General features: G+C 37.1%; 1 protein-coding gene across 4 annotated transcripts; it reads right to left on the reverse strand.

The window, feature by feature from the left end:
* Positions 1-5,414: 5,414 nt before the first annotated feature.
* On the reverse strand, positions 5,415-23,801 carry ERMARD (ER membrane associated RNA degradation). Of its 4 annotated transcripts, XM_037391483.1 has the most exons (19): positions 23,662-23,801; positions 23,479-23,607; positions 21,988-22,156; positions 20,669-20,808; positions 20,042-20,143; positions 18,125-18,214; positions 16,994-17,091; positions 16,289-16,425; positions 14,877-14,991; positions 14,202-14,304; positions 13,713-13,742; positions 13,133-13,201; positions 12,164-12,334; positions 11,173-11,256; positions 10,274-10,353; positions 9,328-9,456; positions 7,658-7,867; positions 6,615-6,728; positions 5,415-5,932 (listed from the first exon to the last, which is right to left on the reverse strand). In XM_037391483.1, the coding sequence occupies exons 3-19, from the start codon at positions 22,154-22,156 to the stop codon at positions 5,773-5,775; spliced, it is 2,001 nt and encodes a 666-aa protein (XP_037247380.1). In that variant the 5' UTR covers positions 23,479-23,607; positions 23,662-23,801; the 3' UTR covers positions 5,415-5,772. The 4 variants fall into 4 exon arrangements, with proteins under 4 accessions (XP_037247380.1, XP_037247377.1, XP_037247379.1 ...); XM_037391480.1 differs by having other exon boundaries at positions 23,479-23,801; XM_037391482.1 differs by lacking the exons at positions 23,479-23,607; positions 23,662-23,801 and adding an exon at positions 23,101-23,278.
* Positions 23,802-24,809: the final 1,008 nt, after the last annotated feature.

Raw genomic sequence — 24,809 nt, forward strand, 5'->3', positions numbered from 1 at the left:
ACAGTCTATTCAAAATAGACTATCTGATAGTGCTTGAATTTTCCTTCTCTAATGGGATTTCTACTAAAATCAGCGCAAGGAACTTCAGAAATATACCCCATCCACTCCACTTCTAAATATTGATTGCACATCAGTAGTTCAGTGTCCAGACATTTCAGATACAACACAATCAAACCAATTAAAGGAAAGATTTTAATTTCTTAAAAGAAATTTTCACCATTCATTTCTCCAGGCAAAGTCTTTGTGTGTTTGCTCTTCCAAAACACAATGCTGTGGTATCTCAGTTTCTGAAGTGGCAGTGTAGGCACTGTACTCTAATGTTTCATTGAGTGCTCGTTCAAAACAGCTGTATGTTCTATATAAAACATGTTTACATAGTAAATGTACTTCCTGTAGACACAAAGAAATGTTAATGAATAACCATTCCTGCATTTCAAATTTTGCAGGGCTGTGGGAAGGATCAGTGCATGACAAAATAGTTAATGTTCACCCACTTTCTGGCACATGAAATCTGTTACTACAACTAATCCCTTACAGAGAAAAGAAAACATGGAAAACAAACTGGTGCTGGCTGGTTCTACTGTGCTTCCCTCCCCCCCCCCCCCCTTTTTTTTTTTGGTAGCGAAACTGTGAGATGCATATACATGGGAGAGGAACAGAGGAGGTATTCAGTGGAGAATGCCAGAAGGCATGGACTCCTTTTGGTAGGCGAGGCTGTTGGCTTTAATTGTATATATTGTCTTGGATTCTCACCTTCAGAAAAAATGCCAGTTTGATCTCACACAGTATTCACTACCCATATTTACATCCTATTGCCTGGGGCCCAGGGAAGGCAAACAACAGGCATTTTCCTTTCAGTCAATTTATGTCTGGAAGTCTATATGGCTTAAAAGACTTAAATAACCGATCTGCATTTATCCTCGAAGATTTTTACAATGCAAAAGCAGGTGATCTAACCTACAACATTGCCCCTGAAAGAGCCTCAAAAAGAAAACTGATTTATACTCTAGCTGAAGTTCCTTCTGAACCATAAAAATATTAAAGAATTAAGCATTTGTTATAGAGTTGTGAAGTCCCACACATGATCCCACTTCCCTGCAAAGTAAGCCACTAAATTAATTAGGATTTGTTATACAGCAACTTTACCTGAAATACATCGCTCTTTTTTCCAGTCCCTTAAAAATATGCAAGCCTGCAAAAGATGCACAAATAGGAACCAACCTACTTCAAGGGAAACCCAAACAGCATGGGGCAGATCCTTAGTGGAGTAAAGGATCTGCACTGAAGTAGATGGGCCAGGAATAGTTTACGCCAGCCAGGAATCTGCTCTGCATCTGCAGACCAATTTATGAAAAAAAGGTGATACACCATACATAGACCAGATGCACTAATGTAGTATAAGGCAAAAACAAGCTCTGCTGGGGATGTTCCAACATTTCTACACAAGATTTCACAGCGTACAAAAATTACTTCATGTGAATGAAAAATCTTTTTTGACTACAACCTCTCTGCATGGTTTGAAAGCGCTACTGTGGACAAGGTTTTCAAAGGCCACCCAACAAGCGATGCTCAACTATATCTTCTTCACAGGGTGGCATATGAATAGCACGTTTCAGTTTTAACAGACCAAGAAATCATTACTGCAGCAATAAGGCAGAGACCTCAGAGCAATTTTCTCAATAAACACGTTCCTTGACAGTAATTATTTTTGTTCAAAAGATACATTTTGCTTTTGAGATAAGATTTTTGGTGATATCACAGCAATTAACAGAGGACAATGTGTATTTCTTCTTAGGAATGTCAATACCTTCTTATGATTAGTAATAAACAATAGTTTGTTAAAAAAATCCACCCTATTTATTAAATTCAGAGAACTCATTCACTTAAACTGCCTGAGGAGAGGGGGGGTTGATGATGAACTTCTGGAAAATTTGAAAAATCCTCAGCAAGTAGTGTGCTGAATGTGATGAACCTCTATCTATTCACATGTTGTTTGCAAAACATTTTTTCAGAGGTGTTACACTTATCAAAAAGTCATCTGAAGTAAATGAGAAAAAAGTTTCACCAGAATCAACGGCCTCAATTAAAGTCACACATAACAAAGCTTATGAAATCAGAAGAAAACCTGATTTTATAGACATTAGCGGGAAATGTCGGGATGCAATGCTATTTTTTGAAATGTCAGGATGCAATGCTATTTTGACTTGCCGAACACTGCCACCATGTGCTCACTTCAAAGACTATCAGGCTACTTGAAAATCAGCTAAATAAGTATTAAAAGATAAAGTAAATCAAATTTGTTGCTCTCTCTCTTTAGGTAAAAGAAGCTTCTGTATGACACAATAGTGATGACAACCCCAAAAAGGTTTTAAGTACTTCTAGTCACTTTTGTTACCTTTGTATGAGAACATATGGTTCTGTTTCTAACCCCTCCTGTCATCATTGTGGAGAGCACTAGCTAGAGAAGGACAGAGAGAAAATAATGGACAAGCTTTTGTTTCCACATACAGATGCCTACCACAATAGATGTTTCATTGTGTTTGTGTAGCGCCCACCTCGGTAAACTTCTAGTTCATCTTGCTGGTCCCTAGAAGGTACCAAACCCCACAAATGCTCACACAACTACAACGTAATTATTTCAGAGACCGGCTTTTCCTCAAACGTTTATGCGTATGAACAAAAAACTTGATGATGGAGACAGCAAATTCAGAGGACTTCCTCCAGCATTCATTTTCACTAGTTCTAATGTAAGCAGCAAAGGATGTCTACTCTTACTTGAAAACTATATCTATTCCAATTTGAATTAAGAGCATTCCATTTCTTATTATACAATACAATCTCTCACCTGAAAACTCTCCCTGAGTTGGAAGGCAGGCAGAACTGCATCTCACTACTGAAAAGCTAAAATGATTAGAGCTGCTCCTCTTCTGGTTTCGATGGGATATTCAAGCAGATGCAAATGAATTCCAATGGCTCAGCCAAAAACGTGGATACCTGGTTTGTTTCTGTGTTTTCAAAACTTCTGTCATTAATTCGTTGAGTTGGGATGCCTAACATTAGCTTGTAAGATCAGGAAGAACTAGAAATAAATTCTCGGCTATTTTTAATATATACAAACTCACATATAAATTGATTAATTGAACTCGGAAGAACTGACTGAAGAATCATTACTCCCTCATCAGTATTATCCAGGTAAACAAAATATTTCAACCACTTTCCTTCAGAGGATGCTGCAGATTCCACGTCTGTATCTGTATAGATTCATTTAGTGAATACTAGCTCCCGAAAATGCAGACCTCAGGGAGCAAGGCCAACAATCAAAACAAACACAAGTAATACTTGAATGAAACACCACACTTGCAAGAAAGCATTCTTCGGTACAATTCTAGGTATTTGAAATTTCAAGAATGAAAGAATTTTGAAAAAAGACTGAACAATACTTGAATGCCTAATGGATGACTATGCAGTTCTGGACAGCTCAGCTCCAGAATTTATTCCCTTTAGGACAACAAAAATCAGAACATCTGCCTTTAAAAAGTTGTGGCAATGTGCTATTTTGTCAGCATTACTTATGCATGTACCCACAGGGTGTCTTTGGTTATTCCACGTTTCCTTTGCTCTCAGGAATACTGAGTGTTCAGAGTCAAGATTCCTTCTAATATCTTAAAACTCAAAGCGACTCCAAAGAGACAGCAAAGAGAAATAACCGGATAAGTCATTTCAAGTAACTGACAAAGGACGAACCCTGTGATCTTTACCACACCTCTTGCCACTTGTTCTTCAGTATGCATTGTAGAACATACACTTACTCTGCAGCTCTAGTCTTCAAGTCTTTTATCAGCGGGAGGAAACCATAAGCCCTGCAAGCAGCTCTACTGGCAAATGACAGCATTAAGTCAGAGTAAACTGGATTGTCCCAGTTTGTTCCAGATTTGTTTAGTAATAGATGGAAGCTGTGTTCCGATCAGAGACTTCCTGAGGTAGAAAACAAACTGGAAAAGCATCTTGGACAAAATTGCCAGAAGCTCATCATGTTTCTTACTGCAGACTTAAAGCAGCAAATCACATCTATGGCACTAATTAGCAAAGGAGAAACTGTCAGTGTGCTCCATCTTAGGTAAAAGCATATGAAGAGAATAGCATACAAGAACATTTTAGCAAAGTTTAAATACAGGAACAAAAGGAGAAATTATGTCGCTGAAAATATACACCTATGGTCTATAAGGTGCTTTTCAGTACAGAAACATACTTTCAAAAGGAGAAAGCGTGTCAGCTGTAAATGAACTTTTAAACCACGACTCTGAGTTTTAATTTCTTGATCTCTTTCCTAAAGTAAATATGTAAAGCTTAAATAATTTTTTTGCCTCATAATACTTACCACCATCAAAGCAAGTGTCATCATAAATGTCACTACCAAGCTACACTTAGCAGAATGTAACATGTCTAAGCAAAGTCAGTAGGTACAAAATAAGACTTCAAAAATATAGTTAAGGTTTGTCAACTCGGGTGTTAAAAATGCTGAAATTTCAGACTGTGGCTTATATACTGCATTTGTTTCATTATTGTCTATTCTTTGTTTTAATCTTTTTTATCTAGTTCACACTTCTTCACGTCATTTAGCTCCACAGTAACAAAAAAAACTTGGAAAGTGACACAGCTAAATTTCAAACACACACAATACTTTGCAAGAGTTGCATAAGGGAAGCAATACGATGTTAATTTATATCCACCTCCCACACCAAATAAACCAAACTACTAATTCTCTCACTGTGATTTCCAGACAAGAAACACTGCAAAGAAACTTATTAAAATGTAACTTGAATCTCTAACCCTTTGTAGAGCCAAACATTCTCCAGATACTACCCTCTGGTTTTACTCTCCATAGCAGAAAGCAGATGGCTAGAGATTGGTGGTCTTCTATGAATTTGTTCTTCAACTGAAGCATTCCTTTGAAATTCTACACTTTCGGGATGAGAAAAGGCAAAAATTTATTTTGAAAAAATAAACTATTCAAATGAATGTTGTGTGCAACAAGAGGATAACTTGCTGAACCATAGTGTTTGAGAGCATGTGCATGTGAGTGTTCATATTTAATGTGCATGAAATTAACTCACCAACTAACTCTGTATGCATTGGGAATGAGCAGCTGAAATTAAACAAGAAACACAAGTAACAAGAAATTTGTGCAAAAATTATTCTTCCCTGCCTCCTTTAAATTCTGGTATACAAACAACTAGTTACTTGTTTTCAGCTCTACCTCAGTACAAGATCCAACTCTGTTTTGAACTAGTAACAACCACCACAGCTGCCAACAAGCACTACTTTCTGCTAAATGTTCATTGTTTCTTAACCTGGTGATCACAGCATCTCATATAATTTCCAGTATATTACAAAGTAAAAAAATACTTTTTGGATTTAAAGTTTTCCAGAACTTTTATTCGCACTCTCTTCTTAGATATTTTCAGTATAATAAAAATAATTTTAAAAAAATTCAAGATAGAAACCCCATAATATACTTAAAGTATAACTTGAATCATCCTGATACAGCTCACAGTAAATCCTTTCCACTGGATTTGTCAAACAGTCCATTCTTCGGAAGCTCAATCATTCAACTCCAGTCTCAACAACCACATTCTAGGGAAAAGACTAATTTTTGCATCCAAAATTTGACAACTATGGATGAAGTTTGTCTTTGAATCAGACTTGTGTAATCTGAGGACCCCAGAACTCTTAAAATATAACAATGTCCATATAATCTTAATCCCAATTGATTTATGTAGCTAGCTGCATTAACATTAGCTTTCTGTCACTGATTTTTCTTATTTTTATCAAAGCCTTGTTTGTAAGCTCCACGGTTTCATCCCACTTGTTTTTCTCGGGGCTTGTGTATGTCACTAATTTCTCAGTATACTGCAAGACTGACTTCAAAAACCTACGGGAAATAAAACCAAAGATTAAGTCATTAAAGGATTTAAAATGAAAAAGAAGGAAAGAAGGAAAGAAAGAAAGAAAGATATCTCAATGCCTGATTTAAAGCTGCTAATGTCTCCAAATTTCCAAATCTCCCTCAAGATGACCAATACAATAGGGTTTCTTCTACTCCTGGGAGAGAACCACTCCCTGATTCTCACATTAAGCAGCAATGATTTTCAGAACTGCTGTTAAACACTGCCATTAAAAGAATGTGGCGATAACATATGTGATAGATTTTTCCTCAAATGGCTTCCTTTCCTTTCTCAGTTAAGTATTTCCCAAAGACTATGACATCCAACCAGCTGTTAATTGACACACAAGGAGTAAAATTACAAATATATTAAATACAGCTTTTGTGTATTAGTATTTTATTCAGGATGTGATTGTTCTCTATTTATACTAAGGAAGTCTAATAGAAATTAAAAATGTGAACAACCAGTCCATATATTTTCAATTACATTATTTTAGTTCTTCAGTGAACATTGTCTGAGATATAATGATGACTATAATGGTAGAAAGGATGACGATGTACCAAAAGTCATGCTGCTCCTTTTTATTTTTTCTCTACAGGATTTATATTACAGATCAAAAAGGAATGTGTACAACTTCCTATTTTCAGAAAGTAAATCTTAAATACTCACTTTAGATACTGCTGATAATCAGAAGGATTCTTCTTACAAACCGAATGAATGTTGACTAGTTCTAGAGCAGTCAACACCAAGATGAGCCGCAACACCAGAGACAAAAATTTAATGCTAGAAATAAGCAAAAGTATTTTAAAAGAAAAAAAAAACTAAAACCAAATTAAATAAAAATCATCAATATAAAAAAATTCTTCAGACTTCTGCATCCAACCTAAATAGCTGGATATTGCATAGTGCGTGTGGGTACATAATTATGAAATGTCCTTCAGCAAAGAGCAGAGCAAATATCAAAATCATAAACAAAGACTATGAATTATGAAACTACAAAAAGAGAAACACATATAGTTAAGATTCCACAGGAAACCTCACCAGCACTCATTACTCCATGTAAAGTGGAGTTCAACTGAATTGCAAGTATGTATCGCCAGCTGTCAGTTTAAGCTCCGTTTTTAACATAATATAGTTAACATTTTTAGGAATATAACTTGGCCAAGAATACAATATTTACAGTTTTCCCAGTTTTTGAAGTAGATCCATAAATCCCTGGGAAACACTTCTGAATAGGAACAAAATGAATGGAATACTAAAGACTCTTTTCTGTCTATAAAGATGCTGATCCAGGAATAATGATAAGAAGCAGCAGAACTAAAGTAGGTAGAGTCTTGAAGTCTGCTTAATGTATTGCATTCAGATAAAACTCGAACAGCTTTTGTATACTTAAATAGGAAAAGCTAGTAACCAAAAATACAATCTAACATTTAAATGATACTTTTATTTGAAAGCTTATAATTTACAGTGAAGTAACCTAGCAACGCTAATGATGCCCATTAAGTTATTTTCCAATTTGAGATTTCCTTGTTATTTCAGTATTAGGACATAATATAAATCTGGGTTGACACTTAACTCTTAAATGGTTAACAAGAACACATGAAAACTGTTGCCTTTAAACTTCTAAGACAAACCCCTGAAAGCCAGCAACAGCAGCATGCACCCAGTCTCTCATAAACCTAACCACAAATAAAGAAACACCACGAGCCAACCTGTTCAACATTCGTAGATAGTTATGCCTCTGGCGAGAACGTAGAGTCTTGTTCATCCACTGTTTGTATCTCAATTCGGTGCTGGCAATAACTTGTTCAGACACTTGATGGCACTGCGTGCTTATTTTACGGAGTACCACCAATATTTCCAGGACAGGTCGTGGAGAATAAAGTGTGCAAATACGTGTATCACAAAGTTCGATCACCAGCCTCCAAAACAGGAAGAAATTGTTAATTTCCACCTTTTGTTAGCTCGATTTAACATGAGATACGTTTCATATTTGGTGTGGTTTAATCATAATGTTTTAACTCAGAAAACCTGGAAACATTATTGTTACCTCATGACTGAGAAAAAGCGAGGATCTATGCATTAGGGCTGTGACTGTGTTCTCCATCACTTAACTGAACATAAATGCAAAACTGCTGGTTATGAACACGTTTCCCATTTCAGATCAAAGAAATACAACCACAATAAACAAAACTGCCTGGCTGAAACGATATGCTGAACACATCAAATCACAGTAGGTTTGTGGTTGAAGCCTACCACCATAAATTCACAATGAATTAACATCCACCATAATAAAACTCGCGCGAAACAAATGGTATTAATTAGCACTCACATTAGTGTGTGGTCTTTCTTCTGGGCAGAACAAGAAGCAGACGGTATCTTGTAAAATGCAGGTGGTGAGGCCATTGTTTTAATCAACACCACACCAGATTATGCTTTGTTAAAGCACCCAAATATCTTTCTTCTGTCATAATTCTAATCTGCTAAACTAATATGTCACGCACCACTTGAAACACTACTTTTATATAAACGTTTCTTAATCTCCTTCATGCTTAAATTACCTCTGAGACAGCAAAACATTAATGACTAAAAAGCAATAAAGGCAGAAAACTCTAAAAATGGTTTAACACTTCAGTAATTAGACTTCTTTTTCATAAATGAGAAAAATGCAGATTGGTGGGTAGGAAACAGAAGGCACACAAGCTACATAAGTAAAGCAACAGGTAAAATCCTCTTTGCATATCCTGCCCATGCCTAATGGGTTTGGTTATGAGAGTTTTGTTCCAACATATTCATGGGACTCTTGAGACTGCTGTAAGAGTGCCAATTAAAAGTCAAATTGTTTTGATCATTATTCTAAGTCAGATATAATTGGAACTAACATACCTAAAAGTCTGACAAGTATAACAAGGTATCTTCTGTTTTGGAACCTTGACACTAAAGCATGTAAGAAAAGAATTACGTAGTGACATATTGCTATTTTAAATGCCATACACAGCTGTGACACCAAGCACATTAAAACAAACTTATGATGCAGTTTTAGCAATCAAAAGAGATTAAAACCAACTTAGTACATAAATATTTAAAAAATTCTGCTTTCGGAGTCTGAAAGAAAAATGGTCATTTTTTTCATGGTAATTTCCAAATGAAATCTCTACTGTAATAATCTCCCAAATCTAGAATGTCTCATTTTCATTTTGAAGATGATGTTCAGCTGTGTTCCTAAGATTTTTCCATTAAATCATCAGCATTGTTAAAAGAAGTGCATCCAACATTTCAAGCACTGTTCTAAAACCAGTAAAATGAGTAACTTGGATTTGAGAATTCTTGTGTTGGGGTCCACATAAAAGCTGACAGCAGAAACTAGGAAGACACAACTCACCTCTCTGTTAGGACACTATTGATTCGATCATCTGAATTACAGCAATCTCGGGGCATATATTGCTGCAACTGAGATAAAATCTCAGATATCATAAAAATTAAAGTACTAGCTTCAGTATTTCCTTCCAACCTTCAAAACAAAACAAAATAAAGAATATTTGAGATGATAAAACTATGTAGTACTTACTATTTCTCAAATGGCATAGATCAAGATGCAGATTTTCTGGACAGCAGCATATTTCAACATCCACTCTCACTCTCTGGTATTATGGTTCTTTTTCCTCTACCTTACCACATCATTTCCTTCCTCTAACTAAAATTAACCTTTTCTCAGTCTCAGAAGTCTCCTGAACCCCTCTTAATCCTCTATTCATTCATCAAAATCCTGCAGCATATTGAGTCTGTGCTAGATGCATTGAATTTTCACCTCTCAGCTGTAAATATGTACAATTTCCTCCAGTGAAATTTTTGAACAACTTCCTCCTTTTCAAATAACAAGAGAACATGACATTCTTTTTCTAAGTAATATCTCATGTAAAGTCTTCCACTGATTTGGTTACCAAGCCTTTTTCAGAACAAGCAATTATCTTCTGTTTTACATCCAGTGGGCCTTTTTTTTTTTTTTTGTGATGGACTGAAGCTCTAATTTAACTTCCTACAGCCCCTTCAGCTCTCTTCAGAAATAGAATATGAAGTCACTAACAATTTTGTATGTTTCAGATGTCTTCTCATTCCCTTCAAGTTAGCACACTGTTCACAGCCTTTATAGTATCTATACTGGTGTGTATAGCACAGATTAAGCTAAAAAGAACAAAGGGGTCTTCTCACAACCCCAATGGTGTCTATCATCTTCCTAGTAAAGTATTTGAAAAGACATTTCACCATCTCAAATCCTATTCTTTGTAAATATTTTGAGAACTATCTTTTTTTTAGCAGCATACACATACCCTTTAATTGTCTGAACTTGTTCCTCAGGCACTGCTGGCAATTCAGGCCATAAATGAATGCTCTTCATACATTCCAGCACCTCAAAAATGTATCATGAAAGATGTTATGTATAGTGCAGCCTTTGACAGACAGGACAACAAAGTCTACTTTTCTTAGTGGCTATTTTAGAAAAAACTGCAACAGGTAGTGAGTTACTTATTCAGTAGTCATAACTGTGTAAGCCGACATCAGTTGTTAAGGTTTATATTAGGGCAAAAAGTCCTGATGTACATTTTCATGCTAAACCGTCATCTGAATACACTAATTTACTATTCCTTCTTCCATTTTTTTAGTATAAAAGATTAACTAACATGACTTTTCTAACATAGGGTTTGAATGCTGTCAAAAATGAAACGTACTAAGTATGTCCATTGCAATTCCCATCAATAGAGGAACATCTTCAAGCAATTCAATAATACATAAACTGATAAGCAGAGAACTACCACCACACTTGAAAGCAGATTTTGCTACAATGACAGAATCTTAATCAGCTGGCTTTCATACAACAAAAAGTTATAGCCTAATCCAAGATTCCTAGAGACATGACCAAATAGTGTTCCTGACATAAGAAAGCACAAGGAGATCAAGAAAACTACAGAACAGCAAACATTCAAGTAAGAATAAAGCTATGCAGTGATCCAGAGTACAAACACAGCCCCAACTGCATCAACAGGAGCGTGCTTAAATTACATCTCATTTTAGCAACTGTAAATTCTGAAAGATAAAACTAAAAAACTCATTAAAAATATGTAAGATTTAATTTTTTTAGGACAATCAAAGCATGAAGACAACAATTAGACCAATTTTAAGGATTCACAATTTTAAGGACCAAAATGCGTTCACAGCTGGAAGTACCTACCTGCTTCTTGAGTCGGGAAATTGGATGAAATTGAGAACAGTAGCAGCTTGCACAGTTCATCAGTGGTTTTATGACCATGTGTTCCTGATTTACGAAATCATAGACAATACACAACAGTTTCTTTAAACTGTCCTAATCATATGCAGACCTAGACTTATACTTAATTTTATGCAACCCACCTACAGTACTGAAGTCAATAAAGATTTCCAAATGTCCAAGGGCTGAAAGCAGTAATCAGCACGGTGAGTGTTAAAAGCTTAATTTCTTTGACACATTTTAACTATGAAATCTGACAGCAGCTGACAGAAAAGCAACCAAGTATTCTCTTAATGCAGCAGCATGCAATATATCCTGAGAAAGTAAAAAGAGCTGGAGCTACAACTAATAAATGGAGGATTTATCTCACAGACTGCTGTATGATATTGAAAGAAGTAATCCCAAATATTAACAGAAAATTCAGGGGAGCAAATTGAATAACTGCTAATGTTGAGAACCATGTACTGCTAGACAAAAAGTGTTCACAAATTCACAGTATGGAGAGTGTATACAAATCACACCTCCATTAGTGAGCACCATTACTTAAAGTGTCTCAGAGAAAGAAAATCTCAAATATTACACACCTCAGTGGCTGAGCTACAGCTGTTCTACAGACCTTGCAGATAATTCAGCAGATATTGCTAGGTATTGATATAATTTGACAAACAAAATTAAGTGGAATCATTATAATTTATGAATCAACCATAAGAGTAAGAAGTGGTTAAGCAAACAAACTACAGTACAGTAAGAACAAGTAACTTTTTTGGAAAACTTTCTGTACTTATTTCACTACAAACTAGAATAAACATATTTTCACAATTTTTTACTTGGAAGAATACTTCATTTTCACAAAGACCTGCTGTCAAATAAAATTCAGTCATAAGACTCTCTAAAGTCAGATTTGGCATCCTACACAACTGAAAAAGTATTCTAAGAATGTAATAGTGATCCCTACCTTAAAAGCAAACATGTCTTTATCTGAGAATCTGCAGAGAAGAGTAATTGCAAATGCAACTATCTGATTAGCTATTTCTCTGGGAAATGCTTCCAGATTGATCTCTCCATGGCTTAAATGATCTCTTATACGTGGACCCTCCTGGTGGTTCAAGAAATCCCAAAGAAATTCCTGCGAAAACATACACCAAGCGTATAGAATTCTATTCTGTGTATATATGCATAGAATACCACTAAAAGATAAGTATGTAATCATACATATAAGAAAGGGGCATTTAGATGATCAGAAAAAAACATGCAAACTCTGCTTGTAGCAAAAAAATAATAAAAAAAGGCAACTTGTCCGTCTTGGTAGCGTTTGCGGAAATTCAAAACTAACATACGTACTATTTCATAAGAAGAAACAACAGTTTCCTTCAGCTTTGTGTCACAAGATCTCCACAGCCCGACTGTCTTTGGCAACAGGACAATAAACTGAGGTCTCTCCTACAGTCTCAAAAGGCCTCTAAATTCAACAACCTTAGTTTTTATGTTCATTATCTGAGTGGCACGATGTGCTCTGATAGGTTTGCATCTAAGTTTTTGTGCCATCTACCAAGGTAGTGCAAGATGTGTCCCAAGAGCAATAAAAAAATACATTTAAATTTTCTCTGTATGAGGTATCACTTTCCTCCTGCTCCATTCAGATGATCTTCAGAAGCCTACAGACAAGTATGTCTGAGACTTCTATATTTCAGAAAGACAGACAGTCTTATATCCTAACTCAATATAGCTTGTCAGGTACTACTTTGTATCCTTCACAATGAAAAAGGGTAAAAAGCTTCAGATTCTAAGAAGCTAGAGATAAGCCGTGTGAAATAAATGCCTATTAGGCATGATCATAAACATATTTTTAAATTTTAAAAGAAATAAAACAACCACAAGAAAAAAAAAACAAACTACCAAACTATAGAACTTTCAAAACACTTGCCATGGCAGGTTCCTCAAGAACAGCAGGAAGCTGGTTGACTTTATCATTTTCCAGATACTTTGCCAGCATCTAGAAAAAAAGTAATTTGTATAGAAATTTATTATTGAAAGCCAAAAAAATAAAAGAAAAAACACCAACTAAAGTAATTACTTTCCCTAATTTGAAGCCAATACTTTTGGCCCTCCAGAATCAATGTACCTAATTATTACTGACAGACAATTAGATATAATTCAAAGAAGCTGTAAAATTCAGGATTTCTGCTTGCCATGTTTATTTGTATTTTTAATAACTGAATCTAGGAAAAATGACAGAATGTTTCTATGAGATGAAGAATTTCAAGATAAAAACATTTAGAAGAAATAAAAGTCTGTTCATTAGAATTTGTATTAATTTTGGTATTTTCTAGGGGATTCCAAATTTAAAATGTTTACTGTCCGTCATCATCTATTTAGAAAAAAATTAGGAACAATGGCTTATCCAACACAAGCATGTGCTTTCTGGTCTTTAGTAATGGAAAGCATGCATGTGCTTAAATTCTGACATTGATATATATTAAAAAAAAATATAAAATCACAAGTACCTCATCAAAAGTGGTGTAGAGAGCAGAAGGCTAGAACAAAAGACAATTAATATTATTTGATTTTCACATGAAAACAGTTAACTAGACATGTATACCAAACTTGTATTTATTCATTTGCATGAGATACCAGAGGTGCATGAACTGAAAAAAAAAAAAAACCCCAAACCCTTACAAATGAAAAAAGATACTTTTGGATTTTGTCCCAGGTTTTTTAAAATAAATATAACATGACCTACTTTTGAGCCTGAACTACTGTTTATGAATACTAACCTTCAAGTACTTATTAAGACCTCTTTTACTGGCAGACATCTTTACAAAAAAATTAAAGGCATTCATGAAACTCTACTGGAAATACGTAAGTAATGTTCCACAATGGATTGAAGAATTCTGGGGAAAATCTGTAAACGTTTAGACACTACACTTCTAGAATGATTATTTTGAAAATATTGTTAGCACTAGATCGTAACTGACTTTAGACAGTAATTTTACCTCAGCTGTTAGCAATCGATTTGGACATTTATTAGTTGTAGTGAAGAGCAATCGAAGTCCAGCTTCCAGCTGAGGAAGTAAGAGAATCACACAGTCAGCATACCTGAAAAAATAACAGAGATACTCAAAGGGCTTTTCCCCCCTTATAAATATAATCCAAATGAAAATTAGAGCAGTTTCAGAGTTACATTCTCAGGCCAAAACCCCAGAACAAAATTCCTTTGTAATGCACTCTGTAAACAAACAATACATGACTACCTGCGCCCAGCAGAAGCTGACCACCAAATTCAAACCAGTTCAGAGATAAGAATAATGTACAAAAAGTTAGGCTATGGGAGAGGAAAACAAAACAATGTACTTAATTTCTTTTTAGCTCAAAATGTTAGTATCTGAAGATTTGTTTCCGCTTGCTTTGTAAAAATCTTCCTTTTGGCTACATCTACAGTAGTTCTTTTTAGATTTCAAAATATAGTTTATAATCCTAGTTGGCACAAAATAAAGTAGCAAGTGCACAAACTTTCTGAGAGACCATTATAATAACGTGTAACTATACATTGTTAAGCAACAGATTTAGCAAAAAGCTTTGGAATCTACAAATGCTGCTATTATTCTATAAATATAATTATAGTTATATTCTACTAAAAAAATAATTTAAATGAAGAAATTGACTGTTACCTGTTTTGCTTGAAAGCTGTTAAAGCTGCCATCCAAAACGGTAACATTGTTTTTAATACAAAACTGGACAGTTTCACTAGCTCTTCAGCTATGGAAAGTGCCTCATGATTAAGATCTGCAAGTTAGCAAAACAACATTGAAAAACTACATACAATCTATGATTTATTAAATTTTTATATTTCACTGAAAATCTAGGATTATATCAGCATCTGTAATGGGAGGCTTAAATGTTATCCAATTTATTTTAACTATGGAAGTACAATGACAGTCATGTTTAAGATCAGAAATTGAGTTTGCAAGATTGCATTTTTTGTGATAATATAAAATTACAGAGTAAAAACAGTTAAAAAGGTCAAAGCTGCTTTTTACTGAGACTAAAAGACTACCCAGCAACTAGACCCAGCTTCTGTTGAGTTGTTCTGCACCTATTTTGAATACTTAAAGTGTAATATATATTAATAATTCTAATTCAGTAAAAACAGTACAGTAGTATGAACATTTGAACATGAGCACATTTTTCCTACTTCATCAATTTTCTGTGCTGACATTTAGCATAACTAACATTTAATACTTCAATGAAACATCTAATGAAACTCACACTTATGAATTCACATTATAAATATCCACGAGAAAGTTCAAAATGGCAAGTGCAACTTGACTGCAGTAGCTGTTTTTGAAAGCAAATCAACAGTTATAGGATTTATACTACGTTATCAGCTTGATCTGTATCCCCAAAACCCTGCCTCAGTTCTGTGAACAGAGGCAGTTCCACTGGCAAATTGATTATGTAGCACAAACTGACCACGACCACCACTGATACCAAGACTCCCCATATGCTGTTGTTGCTTTTAAAACAGTAGGAATAAACCAAGTAAGGTCTGTAGCCAGGGGTATGAGATGATTTTGACACTTCAGATCCTTCCCAGAGAAAAGCATCAGTGTACTGAAGATGCATCACCATCCCTTGCTCTGTTTCAACACTACCTTCCCTGTAAGATGCAGGGCACTCCTGCTGGGATCCTTGCAGAGGGAACCCACTAATTCACTGAATCTGGAAAGAATTAGATTTTGTAAAGGCAAACTAGATGACAGTTAAATGAAATAAACTCTCATCATGAAAAAACTGGAACAAACAGCTTTGGAGTCCTTTAGAAGCAGTAATATCAAACGCTTCACTGTGTTACAGTTGTTTTCGAATGCAGTATTTTTTTATGCAATAGTCAGTGGAACTGCTTACATACTAAAAAGTTGTCCTACAAGCATGAGTGATTCATCTGACACTGTATAAAGGTATCTTAGTTAAGATTCACTCTTAGAACTGTGGAAAAAACATTATTTTCAGCAGTAGTTTTGGACCAAGAAACAGTAACAAATATAGCATACTAAAAACTTGCTAATGGCTTAATACTTGCCTGGAAATACCTCAAACTCCTCCAAACTAGTGAAAATCACATAAGGTCGATGTACTAAAACGCATTTAGTTTGCAGAAGATATGCCTGTAGCAACTGTCCCAATCCTGCAGTTAAAAAAAGCAGCATAGCACAATATCTAGGGAAAATACCATAATATATTAGAAAAGCTTATACAACTAAATCTTTTGTAAAGAATCAACATTTGGGGACAAAGCAGTTTTTTACTCTTTCAAAGAAAATCCAAAACCTATGCTCCCTATCTCTTTTGAGTAGGGGCACTTGCATTCACAAGCAAGAAAAAACAATGCAGAATTAGGAAAAGAGTATCACTATTCTACACTGGCTGCTGCTGTTGCTTCTCCTCCTCCCCCATTCCTCTACCCATTGTTCCAAGTTATACATGACTGCCCTGACAGACAAGGAACCAGGTTTCAAAAAAACCCCTTAAGCTTTCTTGCTTTTCTGGCTAGTAAAAAAACCACGGGTCATAACACTGACCAGCTTTATACTGGCTGAAGTATTCTAAGGAAATCCATTCCAAAAGAAGCAGCAATGGCAGGCGAAAACTGCGAGGATACTGCCAGAGGCCTTTGGGTATTTTTTTTAATAATATTTTTCAATAAGAGCAGTAGGTTTTACTAACAACTTTTCAAGCACTCTCAAGTCTGACCGGTAAGGAAATGAGATTCTTTTTGGTAACTTACTTTGCAGGAATTTCTTGTGGGGATGCAAATCCATGCCACAAAACATTACGAAGATTCAGACCATATGGAGATCCAATGAATATCCTCAGTACATTCATCTAATTAATAAACATGAAGAAATGTATTATTTAATACATTGTATCTTTCCTTGGCAGAAAAATTCAGAACTTATTGAGAAACTACAACGTCTATGGTCAAGATGACTGGCCACAGCTTGTCACAGTAACAGCAACTCATTATTTGCAATTCCTAGTGTTCTCCGAAAGAAAAACATGCAGCTTACTTGTACATGTTATAGGACATAATACAGGAAGAACAAAACTAGTTTTAGACATTCCAAACTGTTATGACAGGCAAACAAATGAGATCAAGTTTAGCTCTTACTGCCTGTAGCATAAATCCATCATAATTTAATACAAATTAACATAAAATACAGAATTTGCATTCAAAGCTGTATTCCAGATCACTATCAAACAACAAGGGAAAGCCTGGTTTTATTTTTTAACTGTAAGAATTGAACTATGTTAACATTCCATCAAAATTCAATAAATAATCCTTATAATACTACTGGACTGGCTATCAATATCAGCTTCTACAGTTCAGATCCAATATTTTGTACTAACAAAGAATTTAGATAAAACTGTATGAGAAAGATCACTGTTTACACAAGAGTGTAAGTATCATCAGAATTTTGTTATTATTATTTGCTTGCACATGGGATGAACAAATTAATTTCTCTATTTTGAAAAATTCTAGTGTGGTAAATGTTATAAAGTATCATATGACACTTCTGGTAAAGGGGAACAGCTTATCAGAAGCAGCCAGTACAGGATACTTATTTTCAAGTACCATAACTCAGACAACTCTACAGCTTGCTCATGCCCTTGACAGGTATGTGAAATTCTACGTATGTAAGTTTTCCTGTAGAAAAGCAAAGAAGAATATAAGAACTATTTTTGCCACATTTTTTGGCCCAGACTGTAACATGTATAAAATGAAAGTTTTTCCATTATACTACAGAATTTGCAAACTCTTCTTCAGTGCAAGCAAAGGCTATGCTTGGAAACCTGCCATTTGGCAAGAAGAAAACCAGCTCAGCATGTATTACTTATATCAAAACTATGCACTTACTACAGCTTGTCCAAACACAACCGCAAGCTGCTTAGAAGCAAGCAAATCTCTTAGAAGGAAAGGACAATCTTTATCAATCAGTAAATATACCTATTAAAAAAAGAAGAAAAAGAGATAACATAAGTAATTCCATATACTTCTTTGTATTTCAAACATACAACTCAACTATTTCATCCAGTGACCATTTTCATTATTGTAAAAACACTAACCAAACAAAACCCACCAAATCCTTAAAAAGGCTTTGAATTCTGTAACTTAATGGCAAATTAAAATTTACAGAACGTATCAGGAAAGAATGGATATCCTACTTAATGTTCCCGTAGTTAGGATTTTCACAGTGTTTGTACATGTATTGCTCTTCTCCTCAAAAAAACAAACAAACAAAAAAAACCTAACCCACACCAAGAACACGTAATTAAGGGAATAAACTCTACCCAGGACACCACACTTCATTCTTACTCTAGACATCCCTAGGGTCTGTCGTTGTTAAAGCAAGGAGACTTGTGGTTTGTCTTCTGATTCTAGCTGTTCCTTAAACTAGATTTCATGCTAGTTGGGCAATCTCAGCATCTTTAGTCTCAACTGCTATGAAGCCTTCCATTCTTTGTATTCTCCCTGATGTTTTTTTTCCAATTTTTAGCAATTTTCCATTACTTCAAAATTTACCATGCCTCATACTTGGGCAAATTGGTTTGTCTAGGTGTGAATTAACCCACATCTCCTTCTCCGGAGTTCCTCATAGAGATTTAACAACCTGCTATTTTATCTTATCTGTGGGCAATATACCCCATCAGCCAAGCCTCTTAAAACAGCTGTTAATTCCCTTCTCCCTAACCTGCACGGCCATAAGCAGTGGTGGCATCTGTTCATGTGGTTGCAGTGAAGCAGACCAAAGAACTGATCAAACTGAAAAACAAAAATGGGGGCAGGGGAAAAAGGTGGGAAGGTACCTGGACCTTCAGTCAATCAATGGATTCATCAATCTAGCTTGCTAGCAGGCCTTCAAATATTTGCAACTCACATAACATACAGAATACCAGCAAACACAGCAGATGGCTGTCAAGCCTGATTGAACAAACTTCAGCAGTGCCATCACCAAATGTTAAAACTATAGCTGAACTCATGTTCCATCAAAAAGGGTTCACAATATAAGTTTTTTAACATCAGTCAGAATTCCTAAGTCTAAGTCATATTGCATATGCACTCCTTGCCTCATGCTGGTCATGAACTCCTGCAGCATTACTCTTTAAACTTAACAAGAGTGCGTACCTTTACTAACTACTACAGGGTAAAGGAAAGATGGAACGTGTTAGCAAAACAAATGTTCAGGACTACAAGATGGATCCCAGACCCATCCAGCTGATCTGTTTGGTCAAGAATTTCAGTGGCCAGCTGACTTCTAGATGTTTTTGCAGCACAAGACTCATGTTGAAGCATTTATACAGATGTACACTCTGTGAACAGAGCTCTGAGGAAAAAAGTTATCTAGCAGCCTGTTCCATCTGCATACTCCTGCCTCTCTTCACAGAAGTTACTACATCATCAGATCTACTGCAGAAGGTATGCTGCTCCCTCTTTCAGTTAAATAAATCGGAGTAACAAAGACTTATTATACATATACTGATGAAGCCAACTTTCCTCTTTAATAATGAAATTCATTAGTAACAGCACTCACACAAGCAACTCTACCAGCACAGGTGAAGGAGCCCCAGAAGATTTTTCCATTAGCACAAGTGGGTCCAGAAAAGAACATCTGTCCAACTCAAAATACAGCTGGGCTGTTAGGGTACTACTACAGCGTCGTAATAGAGAGATTACTACAGGGTAATCTCACTTTTTCAACGTGTAATTAAATCCAAGAGCTCATTCCCATCTTCTAAAACCAAATTGCAATAGACTCCTCATGTTAGCACTTACATCACCCAAGGCTCGCTCCAAGCATGACGTTAGTTTCATTAAGCCAAGAGCAACTTCTGTAGCTTGTGTATATTGTAGAACATCAAATATTTCAAGAAATAACTGTATGGTGGGGAAGAGGAAGAATGTTGTGTTAAATATTCAGAAGGAACAATCAAATTGTCAAAAGCACAGAGAAACCTAAACATTTCTCTGTGATAGTTGTTATGCAAATGCAGAAAGAAAACCATGCCATGAAAATAAAAATGTAGATGCCTGTAAAGGAAAATGCCTTAGAGCATCTCCTATATTTTTAGTTGCAATGTATATTGTGCCTTACATCTATAAAAATTATCAACAATAACTTTACACTGTAAAACTTGATATTAAGCACAGATTATCAGAAAAACAAAATCCTACCATCTTACGTGAAAACAGGCCCACAGCACCTTATGTTCTCCTTGTGATAACTTATATAAAGTCTCATTACAAAGTCAGGAAAACTAAAAGCAACTGTATTACAGAGAAGGACAATTAATTACAAATTCTAAGCATTGTGGTTCATTGACATATCTGTGTGTTCTTACATTAAACTTCCACAACGGGTTCATATGCCAAAATACAAGTTGTCAACAGACACTTCCGTACCTCTGTGCAGTTTGTCCAGCGCAGCCATAATGCATACTGAATTACAAATTGTTCCTTGGTCAGAGATTTGAAGTGCAAATTAACAGATTCACATACAGGTCCTAATGATCGTATGCTTTTGATATAATCCACATTTTGATCTTAAATTGAAAAACAGAAGGTGATTAGAGTACCAAACTTCATGAAGGTCCAATATTTTAAAACTCACAAGGAGTAAAACCTGCTACAGCTTCTGTACATATTTAGCACAGAGGATTTTACCCAGACTATTTTAGCACAACTAATACACAACAATTTATTGTTCAAAAGACCACACAGGTAAGATACAGAAAAGCAAAAGTGCAGTGTGAAACCAGGTAAGATTGACTACCTTCTCCAGATAAAAAAAAAAAACAAACAAAAAAAACCAAAAAACAAACCCTAATGCAAGAAAATACGAAAGAGGATTATCGTGTTCTGGTTTTGCTGAAATGGGAAGAACCTGCTAGAATACATAAATTCCACATAATCAAACTGGAAGCTAGTGCAGGCTCAGAGATATCCATCAAGTTGCACCACTTACACCTTTTAAAGAATGCAGATGGATGTGGTACCTTACAGAGTGGTATCATTGCTCCTCTTTGGTGGGATACTTTTACATGAAAATAAGTTCTTCTGAAACATACTGCTAGAGGCAGAAACATGTATCATTTTTACCATCTCTGGAAACTAATAACAGAGCTTGCAATTTGACAAATTAACATTCAATGAGTTCATCAGGGCATAAATACTTTATTTTGGTTGAAAAGCAACTATAAACTGTTCTACCTATAGAAGGCAAACCAAAAAGTCAGTACTTTGGTATAAGCTAACGTTGGGGAAACAAAGCCAGAAGCAACAGTAGGAACACTGATGGCCTCAGACTATCTTAAATTCACTGCAAAAGGGATATAAAGAACACAGAAGAAAGCAGTTATGAGGTATGAAAGAAGCAGAACTGAACCCATTACATACAGGCACATGAAGCTGGGAACCAAGATGAATGAGGAAGCAATGGAGCAGCTGCTTATGTAGCACAGGTAACATGAATCTTGGGAGCCAGCACAAACCAAATACCAAACAATGTATTTGAAATTACTTCTTTGAATTTATTGATGCATTTGAAATTTAAATTAAAAATTTAAAGCCCTTTGTAGATATGAACTGTATGTACTCTAATCTGCAGCAAAGCCAATGCTGCACTGTAATAAAATATTATACTAAGCTAGGACTTCTATGAACTGTACTGAGATTCTGCATCAGTCTAAAATGCATCACTAGTACAGCAGGTAAACACCAACCTGATTCAAGGTAACACACGTGCTCTGTAACAGCTTGCCAACATACTTCACCATTTTCAGATAAAATATTATTAATATCATAGGTGTCCTTCTTCTCAAATCCGAGTTTGCAAATCACATAATGCACAGGTGGAGAAAGACAAGTAGTGACCGAGTCTGACAATGCCATCTAGAACACACACACACCCAAAAGGCCTTGCATTAAGAAAGTAGATTAGAACAAAGAAAATTATTACAAAAGTATACCCATAAGCACGGGTATACAGATAGCAATACTGCATCCATAAAGAAGTTGTTAAGGTTTGCAATGCAACTTTCATATAGGCACATGATGAAAGGAACTCTGAGCAGAACCACCTTGCAGAAAACTGAGGGGAAGAATTGCCTGATCTGCATCATGTCAGGATAATGTATTTCTGAATGGGTTTATGTAAAAACTGATACTATGATAGATTGAAGCAAAAGGTCCCTGTTTACATATAACCGCTCCATCTAACCTCTGAGTTTGCATGGAAAATGATGCTACTTGAAGCAAAACCAAGAGCTTCAGTCCTTATGACCAGCAAAATCAAAGGGGGGGGGGGGGCCGGGAGCAGGAGCAGGGGGGAGGAATGTGTGAATTCTGTATTGAATTGGTAGCAGTGGTTGAACAATTGAAGCATAAACGTTGTTTGTACATTAGCCTAAACAAAGAAATGGACTGATTCAGAAGCACACATCTAAAAGAATTTACAAAGATAGAACTGCTCATGCTTAACTATGAGGGAAAATGCTTCTGATTTTAATAAAGTGTCACACTCCCCCATTAATAAAACAGAACAGACAAAAAAATGTTTGAAAATAAAGTACCATACAAAATATAAAAAGAATCCATTAAATTAAAAACATTTTTTTCCTCTTTAATTAGGTGGTGGCATTGACCTTCACAGTATGTACTTTCTGAATTCATGGCTTCAAGGAGAGACTACATATTTACATGGGTAACAGCACAGAGCAAGTACGATGGCTCTTGCAAGGAACCAGTATTAGCTGCCATCAGGAGTACCTTATCTGCTATTAAAACAAAAAATAAAAATCCAAAGCGTTCATGAAACATGTACTCCAGTCCTTCACCTAATTATTCTGAGGCTCCTCGCATTCCGCTGTCAAGAGACTGGAGGCCAGAGCAAAACTTAACTCCCACGGCCACCCTTTAGCGCCTGAAAGAGGCCAGACGCGGGCAGGCAGCTGCCATCTCAGGGGGAGAACGTGGCCAAGCCCCGACTTTCCACCGGTGACCGGGCCGCGCCTCACAGCCACGGCCGGGCCCCCCGCCACGGCCGCCCCCGGCCCGCCGCCCCCCGGCCACAGCACCAGCGTTTCCCCAGGGCCAGCAGCGCCCGCGCAGGGCCGAGGGCGGCGGCAGCAGCCCCCGGCCCGCAGCCCCAGCCCGAAGCCCCCGGCCCCCCTTCTCGCTCGCCCCGCCCCGCCATGGCGCCCCGCTGCCGCTACCTCCGGTACCGCCGGGCCAGCCCGCTCTACGTCATGACGCTGGCTAGCGCGCGGCGTCACGCCTGGCTCGCGCGGGAAGGGCCCCGCCCTGGCAGGGGGCTGAGCGCGAAGGCGGCCTCTCGCCGCGGCCCGTCGGCGGGGGCGGGGGGCGCGGGGTTCGCCCCCGCCGGGCTGGGCGGCGACGCTGCGTGCCGCCAGCCACGGAGAAGCGCTCCGAGATGCCGAATTTCGCCCCGGCCCCGAAGGGAGGAAAGCGGCGCCGGGGCCTGTTGGATAAAGACAGATTGAACGGCCGCCTGGGCGCGGGCGGGACGGCCCCGGGGGTGAGGAGGCGACGGCCTCCCCCCTGCTGTGGCATTCCCCTGGGCGGGCGCGTCGGCCCGGGGCTGTAGCGCTTCAGGCGGCCCTGAAGGAGGAGGGGGGGGGGGTGCCCCGTGTGTCCGTAGGAAGGCTGGTGCCCCGTGTGTCCGTAGGAAGGCTGGTGCCGTGTGTGGGAGAGCGTGGGGGGCAGTGTGCGAGTCAAAGGTGAGTGTGGTCTGGTGGAGGCTTGTCTGGGAAATGCTGTTCCCGTGGGCTGTACGCCCGGTTTGGGATAGCTCGTCCCTTTTCTGCCACGCTGCAGCTGGTGTGCCGCATTAGGCATGGGGAGGCAGAGGTTTTAAAATTTAGCCAAAATGAAGGTAAAAAACAGCCAAGGGAGGAGGTCTTCCCTTTGGTGGCGCAGTCTCTCCCACTTGGGCTGCTACTGTAAGTTCCCTAAGGTAGGTGTGCCCTTTTTTTGAAGAAATAACCAGGAACTGTTTCTTTAATGCAGCTATTGCCTGTTCAAACAGACTTACTAACATTATTTCTTTCAAATAGTAAAAGCTTTCTTCTCTTGGCATACTTAGTTACATATGTCCAAGGTTAAGCCAACACAGTGGAACTCAGTAACATAATGCAGGCTTTTGTATAGTTAAATGCAAAGTCAGTTCTTTAATTTTTGGAAGATTCTTTCACAAAGGACACAAATACTATATGGAAATGTAATTGCAATGTTGTACTAATACTTGGAATCACAGTATTTGTATTGTGAAAAACAGAAGTATGTCTATTAGCCTTTTGTGTAGAGATATCAATAAGGTTTTTGGTTGCCTCATTAGTAAGTGGCTTCTTGCACATGAGCAAATGATTACACAAACTTCTGTCACTAAGAGTAGCAGTTAAATTTGTAAGTAACAGCGTTGTTAGTGGTATCCTATAGATGTGAATTTTCTTCCATCTGTAATAGTATAGGCCAAAGGTGGTGTACTCATGCTGAGCCATGTTAGCAAAGAATTGCTGTTTGAATT

Source organism: Falco rusticolus, chromosome 6 (assembly GCF_015220075.1).
Source record: "Falco rusticolus isolate bFalRus1 chromosome 6, bFalRus1.pri, whole genome shotgun sequence".
Lineage (NCBI taxonomy): Eukaryota > Metazoa > Chordata > Aves > Falconiformes > Falconidae > Falco > Falco rusticolus.